We start from the raw sequence: 17350 nt of genomic DNA, 5'->3' as shown, positions 1-17350 counted from the left end.
CAGACAGTACCTTTGTTACCGGCGCAAGGACCACGGCGAGCAGGGAAAACGGACTCGCGAGCCAGGGTTTAGGCGAATTTTGTAGACACTGTGGCCCGTCACAGCTTTAGTAGGTACTGTACCTGCTTGGTATCGCTGTAACCGTACCTCCGCCCAGCAATCATCCGAAGCAAGGAGGAGAAGCAGCACAAGCCACCCCATAGGTAGGTTAGTAGTACCTTTTAGCTTTTTGTTAGGCTGTCCTGTGTGGGCGCAATTAAGTCTATTTCGGCACCTACATAAGTGGCAGCCATGTACAATGTGGCGCTGCCTTACCTGCCTTACCTAACAGGCTGGCCTTGTGGGGGAATCCGCCAGCGGGAATGGCAAATTCATGCGCCACGGGGGGCCCTGGCTTCATATATTAGTGGGACCATGCACGCACACACAGACTTGACGCTGCTTCAAGACAACAGAGCTGTGGCACAGACAATTGCCAAGATGCCCCCTACAGACATACATACATACATATCACGTCACAAGGTCAGATTAATCATGGCAATGTCTCGGAAGACTTGCAAAGTGAATAGCCTTTGCTCCCTTGGCCAACCAGTTATCAATTAGTTCTTCTCACTCGGCTCCTCGTAAAGGCGTCCACATCACGGGTCCAGCCCGGCCCACCCTATCTGCGCCACAACCAACCTCATACCATACCGAGGTATCGCATCTCACGCAGATACCATCAACAAACGCTCCGTAGACGCCGTGTATTACCTCCACTACAAGCTATCCATTTCCTTCCTCATGTGCTCAAAGACATACAGGCTACATATACAACGCTAATTTTGTGCCAGAACAAAAAAAAGAACCCGATGAAATGCACCAACCACTTCCTTCTGCATCGCCATTCCCTTCCTCATCACGACTTGTAAGAGTCCTTAATCTTGAAATACACCTCCGTGTCGTAAAAGTTGTAGCTCGGATCCCACTCGCAAAATGGATGCTGCGACAACAACACCTCTGCTGTCGGTCGCTCCCCAGGATTCCTGCATCACAGCGGTTAGCTCGCCTTCAAATCTCGCCCAGAACAAAAGCTTACACTTGGAAGCAATCTGCCATAAACGCCACCGCCAGAGGAGTCAGCTCTTCCACGTCCTCGGGAATCGGCGGCGTCTCTCCGTTCGCGATCTTGTAAATCGCACCGACCGCCTCTTCCTTGCTCCACGGTCGACGGCCCGCAAACATCTCCAGCACCACGCACCCAAGACTCCAAATGTCCACCTTGGCACTGTACCCCTCCCCTTGCGACCGAATCACCTCTGGTGCCATCCAGAACACGGAGCCCTGCATGTTGTTGGTCTTGTCGTTGCCGTAGATGTTATCCGTCTTCTTTGAGATGCCAAAGTCGCTAATCTTGCACGTCCCGTCCAGGTCCAGCAAGATGTTGTCCGCCTTGAGATCGCGGTGGAGAATACCTTCGCGGTGCAGATATGCCAGCCCTGACAGTGTCTGCCTCGTCAGCGATGACACCACCGACTCCTCGAATCTTCCGTGCTTGCGTAGACACGACCCGATGCTGCCACCCGAGATGTACTCTAGGAAGATGCTGATACTCGTCTCCTTGCGCTCGCATCCCAAGTACTGCACAATGTTGATGTGGTCGAGGTGCTGCATTGTGTCAATCTCTTGGTCCAGCGCCGCTACCATCTCCTTCATCTTGCTCTTGTCTCCGCCCGCCGCCTTTGCGTTCACCTCAACTTCCTTGACCGCCAAGAACTCTCCCGTCGTTGCATTCATACCCAGGTACACCCGACCATACGTGCCCTTACCAATCAGCTGACCTTTGAACCACCGGAAAGTAGTCTGTCGCTTCAGCCCCGTTTCTTGAATGCGGTCTGGCATCGCCATGCTACCTCGTTGGTCTGGCCGAATCTGCACAATGTTGGCGTTGAACATCTTGGTGCTCTTTCGCCGCATCAAGTTCGAGTTATTGTTGCCGCCGCTTTGTGACATCGAGGTGAACCGCTTGTTAGCTTCGTGCGCACCCCGTGCCACCTCTCTGATCGACTTCATTCTGCCAAGTCCAACCGAGCGCTTCAGGCTTCTCGAGCCCCCACCGTGCGAAGACATCGGGCGGTCTGAAGCCTTTAGAGTGGATTCGTCAGACCCGAGCGTGTCCCCCTCTCCGTATAGTGATGGCTGCCTGGAGGGAGGAATTGCCGCTGGCATCTTTGAAGCTTCCTCTCCTCCGGATGCGCTGGACGGGGTGCGCTGGTGCCCTGTTGCATCGAGCTCGTGGACTATAGGAGAGACAGTCAAATTATTTCCTACGCTGTCTTCTAGTACAGGCTCGTCAAGATCCAGGTTTGGGAAGAAATCATCGAGGTTGTTCAGTAACGCATCGGTAGGAGGACGGTTGGCCCAGACGTCCTTTTCAATGAATGATTTGCGCCGAGACACTTTATCATCGGCATCAAAGTTGGTTGACCCCGGCGTCGTGGGTGTGCGCCATGAGCTGGTGCCACTTCTGCTGTCGTCAAGGCTCTCTGTAGCGGTGCTTGCCTGAGGTGACTGGAATGAAACGGACACCACCTTGCTCTTAGGCCGTTGCGTATTGACAATGATGCTCGGTCGCTTGTGACTAGTCCCAGCCTTGCTTTTGCCCTTTCCTTTCTCACGGCCGGCAAGGGGGATCTGGAATAGGCCGTCATCCGAGTCATCGCTATCATTATTTGCTGGGGTAGGACGTTTTGGTGCCGCCGGCGTCGCAAAGCTGACTTCCGAGCTCCTGCGGAAGTCGTTGCTGTTGCGTTGTTGGAGGCTGTCAGGTACAGTGTCAAAGTTGAACCGCTTTGGCAGGAGAGTGCTTGGGCTTAGTTCCGAAGACGACGGTGGTTGCATCCCTACACCAGGTAGTTTATCATCAGCTGGGTCAGACTTAGGCATTGGCATGAGGGTTCCGCCAGGTGAGTAGTCAGGTACGGCAAATGACAGGTTTCCGGAGCTCCACGTCATTTTACGCGAGCTGCCGTTGGCCTGAGCCCCCTCTGACCCCGATTCCTTCACTTGACCACTCGGCGAACCCTTCTTACCTGAGCGTTGAAGACCACCAGCAGAGCTACCCGACTGCAAGTTAGCCATACTAGAGACGGACCGTGGAGCGTTCGCGCTCGACTGCCCAACAGCACCCATACGGCGACCGATTCCTGCCAAAGCGCTACCGATGCCTTCGGATCCATCCAGTGGTTGTACACTAGCCTGGCGGCTCTTGAATCCATCCGGACCGTCGCTATTAGAGGTAACAATACGCCTGGGGCTTGGGAATCCATCCGAGCCAGTAGTAGAGCTTCGCTTGCCGTGTCCTGGCTTTTTGAGAGAATTCGCTTTGAGCAGTGTTGCTGAAGGGTCGCTTGGTGGTGCCGGTGGTTTCCTCTGGGGGAAGAGATGCTCAGAAGGTTTCCTGTCCTCAAACGGAGAGTCGCGGGGTTGGTCAAAGTCGACATTCCGCCCAATGATGCCGAATCCATTTCCTAGTTCCGGAGTGTTGGGCGTGCTTCCTTTCTTATTGGCTTGCTTTCGTTTCTCGAGATATTCGCGCTGTTTGCGCTCCATTTCGGCCCGGTACTCGCTGGCTTCTTGTGCAAGGGTCTTCTCGTCGATTCTATTTTCCGATATCGTATTAGATCTCGATGTCGGTGGCGAGGATATGGATCGTTGGCGGGAGCCATTAAGCTTCGCGTACGCTTCCTCGTCCATGCCGGGTGCCAAGGAATTTTGTGAAGGTAGGCCAGCTCCAGTTTCTGCATTGTTATTACCACGTCCATTGAGATCCACAAAGAACTTCAACGTTGTGAGTTGTTTGGGCTGCGCTTCCTTGGAAGAAACAATTCGATCATCACTCAACTCTTCTTTGTGTTCAAACTGTCCGAGTTCCGTTGCAAACAGCCGGGCATTTCCCGAGTCGTTGATTCCAAGGCCCACGCAAATCGCCCGCTTGATGTCTGACGCTGATTCAGCACGGGTAATATCACACATTCGAAAGTTCCACGAGTCAAACGTTGCCAGCACGAATACTCGAGTGGATTTTGTTGGGCTGCCATGATCGAGGTTCGCATCACTGGCATGTGCTTCACGAATGCCGAGTGCTGTCGCCTTGGTAGCTCCGTTGGGCGAATTTGGATAATCGCCGTCTTCTGGGGACGGCATACCACTCTCGTCACGCTGCTTCTTTTTGCGATGCATGAAGCTGAGAAAGCTCTTGGAATCTTTCGCGGATCCAGGCTCTGTACCTGCAGAGCGATCGCCGGATTCATTGGGGGAGAAGCTGGCGCGACCGTCCAAGGTGCGGCTGCCCACAATATCCGCGATACTCATTCCGCCCTTAAACATGTTTGCTGCATCGGCTGGAATACCAGATCCGTAAATGGCAGCATTCGACGAGAGGGAATCAGTACTGTGCCTTGAGCGGTGGCCAAACTTGGTAGAGTTGGGAGACGCGGTCAGAGGGGCAGATGTAAACATTTTCTGCTGTGGAACAGGACTTCCACCTGTAGTCGGACTGTCAGAGCGTTGGGCTGTACCACGATACAGTGCCCCTTCGCTTATTGTGCTCTTCATAACCGAGGTTCCCTGCCGCCCTGTGTCGCTTTCGGACATTTTGAGTGCAAGACGGTGGCCGCTCTCGGAGCTAGACATTGTTGAGGTATTCAAGGTGGGCATCGTGGTTGCTCTTGTCTGGGAAAATCGCCTGGCAGCAAAGCCCGGCCCAGGCGGATTCAGAGGCGTCTGTATAATCTTGTCAGTACGATGAAAATAAAGTTTAGCGGGGTATAGATGATGCATACGTTTGGGGAATCAGCCGGGTCGGTGCCGGCGCTTGGGATGGTAGCGCTCTGTCCACTGTTGGTAGAGTCTTGTCGGCCATGCGACTTGGATAGTTCCACAGGTTTGCCTGTTACAATGCTTCGAATTAAGCGCCGCATACGCTTTCCCTCATCGCGTTCAGCCTGCTGGTTCCATGGAACACCATTTTGGGTGCACTCGCGCGCAAGCTGGGGATAAACTTGCTGATGCATCATGCTGTGGTTTCCGCGCAGCCCATGCGGGTTGCCGAGCTCGAGGAATTGCTGTCCACATAGATGCAGCGCTCGAAATGTCTCCTGCCATTCTCTGGAGAACATGTTTTGCGCCAGCCAGATGAGCACCGTGTCCAATGGCCACTGCTCAGCCAGCTCTGGAGAAATGAGTCCGGCAGCAGCACCTGACATGCCTGAGCCACTGGTGAGCCCTCTAGAATGTGTTGTCGCAGGCATATATTGTTGGCCTCGAGGATCATCGTGTCCTGTGGAAGTGCCATTGTCCGAGACTGTCAGTCCCTGGGACGAGTCTGGGGGCAAGTGATCGTCGCCGCCAAAGCCCGGAATACCGACTCCCTCACCATAAGAATTGGCACTGGGTATATATGTTGCGCTCATCGCGTCGCTCGGAGGTGGAGGCGGGGGCATTGCCATGGCATGTTGTCGGGCGGCCATCTGTGCATGCATCTTCGGGTTGTAAGGTTGGTGCTGTCCTGGTGTCGGGGGCGGCGGGGGCAGATTGAAGCCGCCACGACCGTCATACATTCGACCGTAGTTACCATGCCATGTCGGCTGTTGTTGCTGTTGCTGCTGAACAAGAGGAGGGCCTGGCGGCGGTCCCGGCGGCGGGGGTATCATGACGCCGGGCGCAGTTCCAGGCGGCGCAGGAGGATATCGTGGCGGCGGCGGGGGGACGTTCATCATGCTGCCCATTTGCGGCCCGTTCATGGGAGGCGAAGATATTGGCGGCGGCGGCGGCGGTACCTGGAAAGGCCGGGTCGGATCGTTGTTCGAGACATGTCGTTGGCCACCCTGATACATGATGGGCTACGTCTGAGGCCTAGCCTCTGTCGAAGTGTTTGACGGGGGACAGGTAGTTTAAAGCGAGAGCACCAGCGCCGTCTGAAGTGATTGATGGGTGCGAAAGCGATATCGGACGAAATTCGACATCTATAGCCACAATAAACTGCAGAGCGACGAGCCTCAGCCTCGTTGGCGACGGCGAGGCGTGGACGAAGCCGGGCTGCGATATCACTGGGCCGGAATTGCTTGGGCGGCTTCAGCCGTTCAGCCGTTGCGCTGTCGTATGACTTTTGGCGGTCGCCGACGAGCGGCGGGGTCGGTCGTGTTCAGGGGTTCGGCAGCAGACAGTCGGGCGTCGTCATTCGGGGCGGCCAGGCGACGGCCCTTTGAGATGCGAAAAGGGATTCGAGGGAAACAAATGAAATCACCAGACAAGAGAAAGCGGGCACGACAAAGCGGTCCGAGGGTGCCTTTGACCACTGGAGGAAGTGGAGAGCTGCCAGCTGGAACCCAGCCATCGTCCTGTGAGGACGGGTAACGCTGTCCCCGGCCCCGGGCAGGATCCACCTGAGCTACAGTGGGTGTGCCAACCACTAAAAAGACAAGTGCAGGTACGGTTAGAAGCAAACTTCGAAGATGCACCAAGGGTGGCCTACGAGTCAGGTCTACGTGAAGCCAAGCAATTGTTCAGTTCAAAATTTACTGGGCGAGTGCTGCGCTGCACATGTCTACATTAGTACTGTGAGAAAGTGTGACCGCTCTCGCAATTTTTGGAGGACCTGGCCAAGTTCTTAGTCCGTCCAGGTGGCAACTCTGTGGAGTCCATTCACAACTGGGCCTGGCACTTCCACAACCAGTCGCTTGCATAATATTGCAACCTACAAGGAGGTAGAATGGTCGTGCCATCGTAAATAGCCAAAACAAATTGTTTCCCATAAGATCCTTTCAGACAAGTCCCAACCTCCTATAAAATAAATAATCGTCCCCCCAATGACCTCACATCAGAGTGCAGCTGTTGAGATACCCTTGCTGGCACTGCTGCAAGTATGAATCCTCGTCTGCCGTGCTAGCAAGAATATCATGCTTGCGGACTAGCCCGGTTACTGTGATGCTTTGCTCGCCTTCGGGATGCCACCACTTCAGTCTCTGCAGAGGCACGCCCTCGTCTTCGTCGATGCTAATCTCCCACTTGCCCGACGTCACGGCAACCTCGCATTCGTCTCGGGGAAAATGGAACTCGGGGAGATACACCACCGTCGGAAACTTCTCGTCAGTCACCTTGGGTGCCGTGAGCTTTAGGTCGTATGCGCATCGTCGTAGATCAAAGCCGGCGGAGATAACTTCGCCCGCTATCACGGTGGCGGTGGGCCGAATGAACGCTTCCGCAGCACGATATCCGGGCGCATTCGTAAGTTCAGGATTGTTGAGGGATGGTGTCGAGCTGATAGACGGGCTTGTCATTGAACGACGGAGATTTGTGGGGTTAACGCTATTCTCCTCAGGCAGACTGACGTTTGAGTCAGAATACTTTGGCATGGCAGATGCCGGCGGAACAAGGTCATCAAGCGAGAATATGGACAGGTCTTCACCGTTCCAGTTCTCGCCCCATTGATGCACATTCTTGGCGCTATAGACCCATAGGCAGTGCCCCTCCATGCCTGACCCCTCGGCGGCAAAGTAGTTGGCATCGAGTGCCGCAGTTTGGCTGCTATAGTCGCCCGTCTTATAGGCCTTCTTATCATCCATGTCATAAGGGATACCAAACTCGGTCAGTAAACAAGGATGCCTTCCGGTACGGTCGATTCCCTCTTGTCGAAGTGTCGCGAGCTGGTCCTTTAAGCAATTTCGAATTGCGGTCTCTCCGATCTTGATGGCAAATGCCGGGTGCAGGTACTTGCCACGCAAGACACCAACCACGTCCACGTTCCAAGTGCTATTCCAGTGCTTCGTCATCAATGTTATACCGTCGTAGTAATGGGGCGTGAAGACAAGTAGCTTGTCGTCATCTGCAGTACCCTTGATCTCTGGTGGAAGCTCCAGCGTCGGATACTGCATCAGCATGATACAATCCTTGTGGATCGCTCTGCACCCGGCTTTGTATTTACGCCAAAAATCCATGAAATATGTGTTTGTGAATTCGGGATAGTCGATACTGGTGCCACTGTTGGGATTGTTGGCAAAGTAGTCTTTTCTCAGGAGCGTGTCGGTGACGGGGTCCCAAACACCGTGCTGAGCCCAGATGCACTCTCCGAGTTTCCAACCAGGATCTCGCTTCCAGCCGTATCTCGAGTCGTCATAATCATCAGGCAGCCAGGCGATTTCGCCCTCAGGGTCGACTAATTCCGTCCCTGTCTTGTATGGTCCCAGACCACCCATATCCCAAGTGTCAATCTCGCAAGCTCGGCCCATACCTGTTAGGAATGTCTGCCACATTGTTGGAGAAGTGCCCTTCTTCAGATGTTGAGCTTTGGGGATGACAGTAAGGTCTTGGTAGCCAATCATGCATTTGTTAGGCTCATTCATACTCTCCCAGCCCATGACAACCTCGTCTTCGAGGTCACCGGCCTCATGTATGCGCCTGGCTAGATGCGCGCATGCGTTTATGAAATGATTCTGCAGGTAGTCCTGGATGTTCACCCCATCGATGATGCACTTAGGCGCAAAGTCTTTGCCGGCGAAAAACATGGTGAAAATGGTCCCAGTAGCGAGCCGAAAGTAATTTGTAGACCATATCATCTTGGGGAATTGGCTTGGATCTGGCCATGTATTGTGTACGATGGCAGCCTGGGTTGCTGCGAAGCTCTCTGGGTTTAGGCCACAAGCGTAGATAGTCCACATTGGTGCGCCTGAGCCTCCTGTAAACCTTGACCAGACATCCTGATGCGGATCCATGAAGATGTAGAAACCGAACGATTTGGCGATGCGCAGCACGTCAATCGTTTGCTGAATGAATTCTTCGTCGTAATTTCCGGGCCCAGCAGCCTCGAGGGCCTCCCACGTGAACAGGTATCGAATCGTATTGAATCCATATCTCTTGAGACGGGCAAAGTGCGTTGCCGCTTCGTCCTTGGGGAACGGTCGGTTGTGGAAGGATACATTGTCGCCGTCGAAGAAGCGCTCGCTAACGTGGGACGGTTGCTCAGGCTCGCTCGGCAGCTTGGAGTCGCCAGCGACATTAATGCCACGAAGGATTACCTGGCGACCTTGTTTATCTCGAAATTGGCCGTCATCGATGGTCAAACGGAATGCAGCCATGATTGGGCTCAGAGAACGTTGCAGTCGCTCGTTTCACCAGTTGTCGTACTTGGTGGAGCGAAGGCGGATCGGAGTCGTCGCGTCTCGTTAAGTGTGCGCTGCTCTTCGATTTGAGCACTCGGGCGTATATTGATTCGTAGCAGACTTCGCTGGAAGGTGAATGAGGGCGATAAATGAGAGAGCCAAGATGAGTGAGAAGAAGGATGGATTGATGATAGCAGAGTGGAAGGCAGAGGTACCTGACCATGACCGAGAGGCCAGGCGGCGCTTCAGCGTGACGTGACCGCCTGAAGCACGCTGCGAGGCTGCTCCCCTTCCCCACTCCGAGTGGGGGGTGGCCGAAGAGCGCTGAAGCGACAAGCCAGAGGCTGTCATCTTCATCGCCGACGATCAGTGGTTTCATTGGTGTCTTCGGTTTTTCTTGGCTCCGCTCGGAGGGGCTAGCACAATGGGGGAAGCCCAACACGACCAGAATCCGATATACGCGCAAGCCATCTTTCTGAGTGAAACGATCGCATATAATTTACTTGAATGGGCTAGCTGAATATCGGAAGTAACAGGTTGTTTGGTAGTTATTAACAGCTCAGTTGCCGTTGTCGGAATAATATGTTGCATAGTAGTATTTTGTGGTGTGGCAAAGGTCGCCATGTATCCTCCACATGTTGCTTAGTACAAGTACAATATTGAAAAAAATAATTGTAGAAGAAGATAAATGAACCTACACAAATTCATGGCATAAATTTGCAACATCAATATGCTCAACGAGGCATCACCATCACGGCCCAGAGAGTCGTGGCGGGGAATCTCCGGGTAACCCCACTACAGCTCCCAAGCCTCCACGACAGGCAAAACCTCACATTACCTCATGATTTACTGCTTGTTGTGTGTGGCCTGAGACCCAATCGAATTTCCAGCGACTCTTAAGCATTGCGCCATCTTGAAAGCCCATACTCGAACCAACAGGCACGGCGATGTTTGTTGCTCCAGCATAATTGCACCCCGCGTCGCCCCCGCGATTCAGCCTAGGCCCTGCAAACAAGCGGATTACCTGTGTGCTGCAGCGTGAACCAGGCGAAATGTCAGGCTCAAAGGCTGCCTTGAAAGGCATAAACGAGGCCGTCAAATCGCAGAAATTTGATGACGCTATCGCCAAGTCCCAAGATCTGCTGAGGAAGGACCCCCAGAACTATCAAGCGTAAGTTCGCTTCCTCGACAACTGCTCACGCTGCCCGGATCACTCAGACTCTGTGCACAGGAACATATTTTTAGCCTTTGCGTTGGACAAAAATGGCAGAACTGAAGACGCTGAAAAGGTCTACAAAACAGCCACAGAGTTGCGCCCCACGGAAGGCCAAGGCTGGCAAGGTCTCATCAAGCTCTACGAGAAACAAGGCGCGCAGAAGCTCGGAGAGTACCAGCATGCTGTCATCCAGCTCTCTCATATTTTCCACGCAGCGAATGATGCATACAAGGCGCAGGATGTCGCAGACAAATTCGTCGACTTTGCCCGCGTGAGAGGAGATCGTCTGCAATACGCTGATGCACTGTGGATCAGACTTCCAGAAAGCCCTCTGTACGCTATTCTCGAAGGTCGGTTTCCTGCGCCAGCCAAAACCTACGAAACCATTGCTGTGATTCTCGAAGACTTTGAGAAGAAGCGCATCAATACACTTGTTGGAGAACGCAGAACTCGACTCGGAGCCAAGCTGAACGAAGTGACGCTTGAAGTAAAGCGTGAAGTCTATGCACAAAGCAAACTGGAAAGTGTGTACCGACAACTCATAAATTGGACGACTGATGACGACTTGAGGCGCACATATGAAGAGAAGCTTGTGCAGTATTGCCATGATCGCCTCCTTGCCCTTCCCGCTGGCGAACAAAAAGCCGCAGAGCTGGCCAAGGTGATTGGCCTTGCCAACGACATGGTCGTAATCAAGCACCCCTTCCGGCTCGCTTGGGAGATTGCCATCAACTGGCAAGACCACAAGGAAATCTCCGACTGGAGCGCCGATTTGTTACACAGCTACTGTGCCCACTTCCCCGAGAGCGATCTGTACAAAGTCATCACTGCTTTCCTGACTTCGCCTATATCACCATTTCCAGCTGCCACTCCAGCACAGCAAAAGCCATGCGCCGATGAGTTGACTGACGACAGTGATGATGACGACGGCGGGGTTCCTACGTCAGTGGTTCCGCTCACTGACGAAGATCGCATCATCATGATAACAGAAGGCATTGCAGCCACTGAGTCATCACTCGGATACAGACTTGTTGGTGAATTCTTCCTTCACTATGGCGAATATGAAAGTACAGTCGAGTACATGCGAAAAGCGCTTCAGTTTATTGCCAAAGAGAAAGCCTTGAGCAGCTTCTACTTCAAAGACACAACAGACGCCTATTCCCTCTGCCTGGCCACATCGCTCGTCTACTACCAGTCACCACGGCACCACAGCGAAGCAAAAGGTCTCTTCGAGAAGGTCTTGAAGCATGATGCAACGACCACGCGTGCCATGATTGGTGTGGGACTTATATACGAGGAGGAGGAAGAGTATGACCAAGCTGTCGATTTCCTGGAGCGAGCCTTGCAAAAGGATATCAAGAATACAAAAGTCAGGTCAGAAGCTGCATGGGTACGAGCGCTCAAGGGCGATTACAAGCTCGCCGCCGACGGGTTGCGCGAGTGTCTAAACGCTCTAGATGTCAAGGAGCCAAACAAGGAACTTCTTGCCGATGCACAGTATCGACTGGGCTACTGCCTTTGGAATTCTGACACATCTCGCCAAGCCAGAAAGCAGCGCAAAGGAGAATGTGCTTACGCCTACTGGCTCGCAGCTCTGAACAACAACCTCGATCACGCACCTTGCTACACCATGCTGGGAATCTTCTACAGCGATTATGCTAACGACAAAAAACGTGCACGTCGCTGCTTCCAAAAAGCTCTTGAGCTGTCTTCCGCAGAAGTCATCTCTGCCGAGCGCCTCTCTCGTTCCTTTGCGGAGGATGGCGACTGGGACAGGGTTGAACTGGTCGCTCAGCGTGTGGTGGACTCTGGCAAAGTCAAGCCACCGCCTGGATCCAAGCGAAAGGGCATCAGTTGGCCATTTGCAGCTCTTGGAGTTGCCGAATTAAACAAGCATGAGTATCACAAAGCCATCGTCTCCTTTCAGTCTGCACTTCGACTCGCGCCGGAAGATTACCATTGCTGGGTTGGTCTCGGTGAGAGCTACCACAATTCCGGAAGATACGTCGCCGCGACGAAGGCAATCATCAACGCCCAAAAACTTGAGGAGCAGGCAGACAAGGACATGTCGGCAGACTCCTGGTTCACCAAGTTCATGCTTGGTAATATCAAGCGCGAGCTGGGAGAATATGATGACGCCGTTGAACTATATCGGTCGGTGATCAAGACGCATCCAGCCGAAGAAGGTGTCATTATCGCATTAATGCAGACCATGGTGGACAATGCGCAGATTAGTGTCGAAAAGGGGCAGTTTGGCAAGGCCATCGAATTTGCCTCGGAAACAATCGAATTTGCGTCAAAAGCTGAAGAAAATGTTCTGGCGACTTTCAACTATTGGAAGACTGTTGGTGACGCTTGTTCAGTGTTCGCTTCTGTCCAGAGTCGTACTTCTGATTTTCCCCTGGAAGATGTTCGAGCGATACTAGAGAAGGCTCCCAAGGAAGCATTCGAAATCAGCGCCAATGTTGACAAAGTCACCACGGATATTGTCTCGGCTCAAGGAATCTACCCCGCGGATGAGAAATCTGGCGTCGAGCTAACCAGGTGCATCCAGGCTACGATTTTGTGCCACAAGGTTGCTGTTCATGCCGTATCGAAAGACGTCCATGCCCAAGCCGTTGCCATGTTCAACCTTGGCTGGGCTGAATTTAGGGCGCATTCTTGCTTGCCGGTTTCCATGCGGAAGAAGTCAAGCAACTACCTCAAGGCAGCCATTAGATGCTTCAAACGAGCTATTGAGCTCGAGGCTGGCAATGCTGACTTTTGGAACGCACTGGGTGTAGTGACAAGCGAGGTTAACGGTGCCGTGTCGCAACACTCATTTGTCCGCAGCATCCATATTGACGAGCGCAGCCCGGTGGGATGGACGAATCTTGGTGCGCTCGCTCTCATGTCTGGAGATTTCAAAGTGGCCAATGAAGCCTTTACCAGAGCACAGTCGACTGACCCCGACTACGCGCATGCATGGCTTGGTCAAGGCTTTGTCGCTCTTCTGTATGGAGATGCTAAGGAAGCCCGTGGCCTGTTTACACATGCAATGGATATTGCCGAAGCATCATCTCTTTCGGTTCGTCAGCAATATTCCTCGTCCATGTTTGACCACATTCTAGTCGGGCCGACGAACATCACCATTGCATCGTTATTGCAGCCCGTGTTTGCGCTAAATCAAATACAGAGCATGCGGCCGGAGGACTTTGCCTTTGGTCACCTCGCCAGCTTGTTCTTGGAGCGCACTCGCGACCACGCCCGTGCCGTGGAGATCCTGGAGACGATTTGTTCCAGCATAGAAGCGGACTATGAGCAGACAGAATCTCCGCTGAGCCTGGCCCGGTTCACGCTGGCGAGAATAGATCTTGCTCGTGCATACCTGGCTTCCAAGTCGTACGATAAGGCCATTGAATGCGGCGAGATGGCGCTGGGGCTAAGTAGCGACGAACAAGACAGCGAATTAACGAGAGAGCAACGCAAAAAGGCGAGGCTCTCAGCGCACCTGACGGTTGGGCTAGCCCAATTTTACGAGAAAGACTTTGGCGAGGCCGAAAAATGTTTTGAAGCCGCGCTTGAAGAGTCGGACAGCAACCCAGATGCAACATGTTTGCTGTCGCAGGTCCTGTGGGCTCAGGGCACAGAAGAGGCGAAGGAAAAGGCACGCTCGTCGCTATTCGAAGTCATTGAGGCGCACCCCGACCACGTGCAGAGTGTGCTGCTGCTGGGCGTCATCGGGCTGCTTGACGAGGACGAGGGCAATGTGGAGGCGGTGGCCGAAGAGCTACAGGCGTTGCGCGCCAGCGATCGCGTAGCGGATCGGGAGCAGGCGCAGATTGGCGAAGTGATGCGGGTCATGGCGACGCTCGGCGCGGCGGGTGCCGATGAGGTGCTGGCGCTCACACAGATGCAGACGGACGTGATGCTACACCCACACCTGCCGCACGGGTGGTCGGCGCTGGCGGCGGCAGCGGGCGACGCGCACGCGGCGCAGACGTCGCTCAAGGTGGCGCGCAGGGGCATCCCGCCGCGCGGACGGCTGGACGCGACGGACCTCGCGGCGTCGCACGCGGGTACCGGCGGGGTTGCGGACGCGCAGAGGGCAGCGGTCCTGGCGCCGTGGGAGACGGCAGGGTGGGCGGCTCTGAAGAGGGCGACGGAGGGGGTCTAGGGATACCTCCATGCCTGTGTATCTAGAGGCGCTTTCGAGCGTCAGGGACATACCGTTCTAGGAAAGGGCTGTCCGTGTGAGCCCTTGCCGTTGAACAACTTGTCAATATACGATGAAATGAGCATTTGTACAGCTAGCATATGAATAGACAACACTGTGCCTGCCTCGCTATACGGGTATCAAGATGCGCAACGCCACTGCAAAACATAGCAACTCTGCCCTTCTCCGTGTTTGTTCAGCCCCTCACTGCCGTGGTCGGTCCGTTCCCGCGGCGGCCGCCTTCAACCTGTCCAGCCGCCCGCGCGTCCACTCCTCATGCCACGCGTCAATCTTGCCGCCGAGAACCACCGTCCTCTCCGGCGTCATCAGCACCGAGCCCCGCGCCACCACCGTCCCCGCGCGCAGCAGCACCTTCTCCCCAATCATCGTCCTACCCACGCCAATCCTGTCCACGCGCGCCGCCTCGATCGCGTACACCAGCGTGCCCCTGCAGTCCTGCAGCACCAGGCGATGCACCGCCGTCCTCCCCCCCACCGCCGCCGTGTCGTCAGCGTCCTCGGTGACGCGCACGACCTCGCGGCCGCGGGTGCGCTCCCCGCGCGCCACCGCCTCCATCTCCTCGACCTGCTGCCACCGGCTGAGGCTGAGGTTCTCGACGTCGAGCACCTGCGCGTGGACGTCGCGGGGCAGCACGCGCGCCTTGACGCGCGCGTCGCCGACGTCGGCGGGCAGCGCGGCCATGGCGGGGACGTCCAGCATCGGCGGCGACGATGACGAGCCCCCCGCGGCGGTCGGGTAGGGGGAGGTCAGGTCGCAGGCGAGGAGGCGCGCGCGGGCGGTGGCGAGCAGCGAGGGCGCGGGCAGCGGCGGCGTGCGCGCGGAGACGAGGGCGGCGAGGAAGCTAGTGGACGGTGGTGGGAGGGACTGCGCGGCGAGGGAGGTGCGCAGCTGCTGGACGAGGTCCGTGTTTGGTGGCGCCATGGGGAGGAGAGACTTGTTATTTTTTTTGGTTTTATTATTGATGTTGCATATATTCGTAAATTCGTAAAGGTGGATGTTGTCGCGTGTTTGTTGACCAGCACACGTTTTTCGCTGTGGAGAAGTAGGTTGATGTTGTTGGTTGTTCCCAAACACTCCGTCTAGGTGATTTCAACATGACGACACAAATGGTAATAAATTTGCCAGTGTAAAATTACCAATTTATTAACATTCTGAACCCTTTCCTCATATTTTACAGGGCTCGCAAGTTTCTACAGGCTCCTAAATCACGGCAGTCCAGTCCTGGCTACATGGACCTTCTACTCCGTACTACTCGTCCTATTTATTCCTCGCATCTGAGACAGTGAGAGACACCATCATGGACAGTCTCATGCATAAACGCACTGTACAGGTATAGTCTACAGAATCTTGTGATCCTTTGTCTCAGTCTGCCAATTCCTTCTTCGCAGTCACCGCTCTGACACTGTCCAGCACCGCAAAACTCCTCCCCCGTCCCGCAGCGTCCCTCGACGCTGCAGCAGGTTCCCCATTTGCCCGCGCACTTGCGGTCTCCGTGTTGGCTGCCGCAAGTCCCGTCGGTCGTGTAATGCCTGTGACCCCAGCAGGCGCCCTCGTAGCAGACGCCACGCGCACAATCATGCCTGCGGAAGGAGGCGTCAGAACAGGGGGGGGCGGGGGTGAACAGGAGAGACTCGGCGCAGCAACAAAAGAGAGAAAAAACTCACTCCAACTGGCCGCACCTCCAGGTTTCCGAGTTGCAGCACTGGCCGCGGGCAACGCCGAGACACGTCGCGTTCTTATGGAGAGGGCCGCAGCGGCCATCCTGCGCCCGCAGCGGCTCTAAGACTGCAAGTCATGTTATTCGTTGCCCGTCACAGGGGCATCATCTGGAATTGGGGTTTGGGCAGGGAGACTCACAACCCTCGGTGCAATAAGGCGTGTTGTACTTTATCTTGGTGCAGTCGCCGCCAAGGCCGGGGTTGAGCATCAAGAGCTGCTCGACGGATTTTGCGCCGTACCGCAGGAGCGCGGCGCAGCGGCCGTCCGTCTCAACTGTGACCATGGCGGAATAGCGACAGTTTACGTCACCAGCTTTCAGGTCGTCGGGAAACAAATTCCCGCGATATCCCCAGAGCCGAGTCACAGGTCGCGCGTCGGCGTACCGGTGCACGATCCAGCGGCCCTGTTCGTCCCATCGGTATGGCTGGCATTCGTGGCAAGTCAGAGGGCCTGCGATAATGCCAGTCACCGGTGCGATAGCAGCAAGGCAAGTTCCCAAGTCCGTTCCCATGATGAGGCATCTATCACTGTCTGCAAGAGGGAGTCAACATGGTCATGTTGTGCGGAAAAAAGGGCTGGAAATCAACTGCTGGTTTCGTCGTCTCCATAACGAATAAGGCTGCCGCTAACTCTAACGGAAAGCCACCGACGGTTGTGGATTGGGCAAGTATTCATCCAATGATTATTGGTTCGTATAAGCGGAAAAGTAAAGTGTTGGTTCTGTGCAGATTAGAATCCCGGTGATCAACGTTCTTCCGTGACCTGGCGCGTTCGGCCTGACCGCCTGCATCCCCGCGCAAGACAAGACAATGCCAAGAATTATTGGCAGCCCGATTCCCATGCAAGGCAAATCTTGACAAGCTGAGGAGCTCTTCCGAGGTGGAGAAGGGTTGCCTGAAGTTGATGCCTCGACAGTCATGAAGCAGCGGCTTATTGAATCAGCATGATAGGCAGGATCAAAAATAGGTAGCCTCTGCTGGGCTATGGTACAGTTGTGGCACAGTCAATTTGACTGCTGTGATAAAGTACCTGAATTAGCCATGTTCCTGACTAAGGCATGGC

General features: G+C 54.7%; 5 protein-coding genes across 5 annotated transcripts; 1 reads left to right on the top strand and 4 right to left on the bottom strand.

Annotated features, from left to right (window-relative positions):
- Positions 1–898: 898 nt before the first annotated feature.
- ISF_00490 (mitogen activated protein kinase kinase kinase 3, mapkkk3, mekk3) lies at positions 899–5876 on the bottom strand (the record flags this gene model as incomplete). The annotated part of the gene is made up of 3 exons (XM_018844097.1): positions 899–1025; positions 1079–4764; positions 4824–5876. The coding sequence occupies 3 exons, from the start codon at positions 5874–5876 to the stop codon at positions 899–901; spliced, it is 4866 nt and encodes a 1621-aa protein (XP_018708547.1).
- Positions 5877–6854: 978 nt separating this feature from the next.
- ISF_00489 (Glycoside hydrolase, superfamily) lies at positions 6855–9113 on the bottom strand (the record flags this gene model as incomplete). Its single annotated transcript, XM_018844096.1, has 1 exon — positions 6855–9113. The coding sequence occupies one exon, from the start codon at positions 9111–9113 to the stop codon at positions 6855–6857; it is 2259 nt and encodes a 752-aa protein (XP_018708546.1).
- Positions 9114–10189: 1076 nt separating this feature from the next.
- Positions 10190–14509, top strand: ISF_00488 (Tetratricopeptide-like helical; the record flags this gene model as incomplete). The annotated part of the gene is made up of 2 exons (XM_018844095.1): positions 10190–10308; positions 10369–14509. 2 exons carry the CDS (start codon positions 10190–10192, stop codon positions 14507–14509), a joined length of 4260 nt encoding a protein of 1419 aa, XP_018708545.1.
- Positions 14510–14752: 243 nt separating this feature from the next.
- On the bottom strand, positions 14753–15490 carry ISF_00487 (hypothetical protein; the record flags this gene model as incomplete). The annotated part of the gene is made up of 1 exon (XM_018844094.1): positions 14753–15490. The coding sequence occupies one exon, from the start codon at positions 15488–15490 to the stop codon at positions 14753–14755; it is 738 nt and encodes a 245-aa protein (XP_018708544.1).
- A 739-nt stretch (positions 15491–16229) lies between these two features.
- Positions 16230–16799, bottom strand: ISF_00486 (hypothetical protein; the record flags this gene model as incomplete). The annotated part of the gene is made up of 2 exons (XM_018844093.1): positions 16230–16354; positions 16427–16799. The coding sequence occupies 2 exons, from the start codon at positions 16797–16799 to the stop codon at positions 16230–16232; spliced, it is 498 nt and encodes a 165-aa protein (XP_018708543.1).
- Positions 16800–17350: the final 551 nt, after the last annotated feature.

The sequence above is a fragment of the Cordyceps fumosorosea genome (assembly GCF_001636725.1).
Source record: "Cordyceps fumosorosea ARSEF 2679 chromosome Unknown scaffold_1, whole genome shotgun sequence".
NCBI classification, from domain to species: domain Eukaryota; kingdom Fungi; phylum Ascomycota; class Sordariomycetes; order Hypocreales; family Cordycipitaceae; genus Cordyceps; species Cordyceps fumosorosea.
The sequence above is the reverse complement of the archived record's forward strand: the minus strand, read 5'-3'. Positions and strand labels throughout refer to the sequence as shown.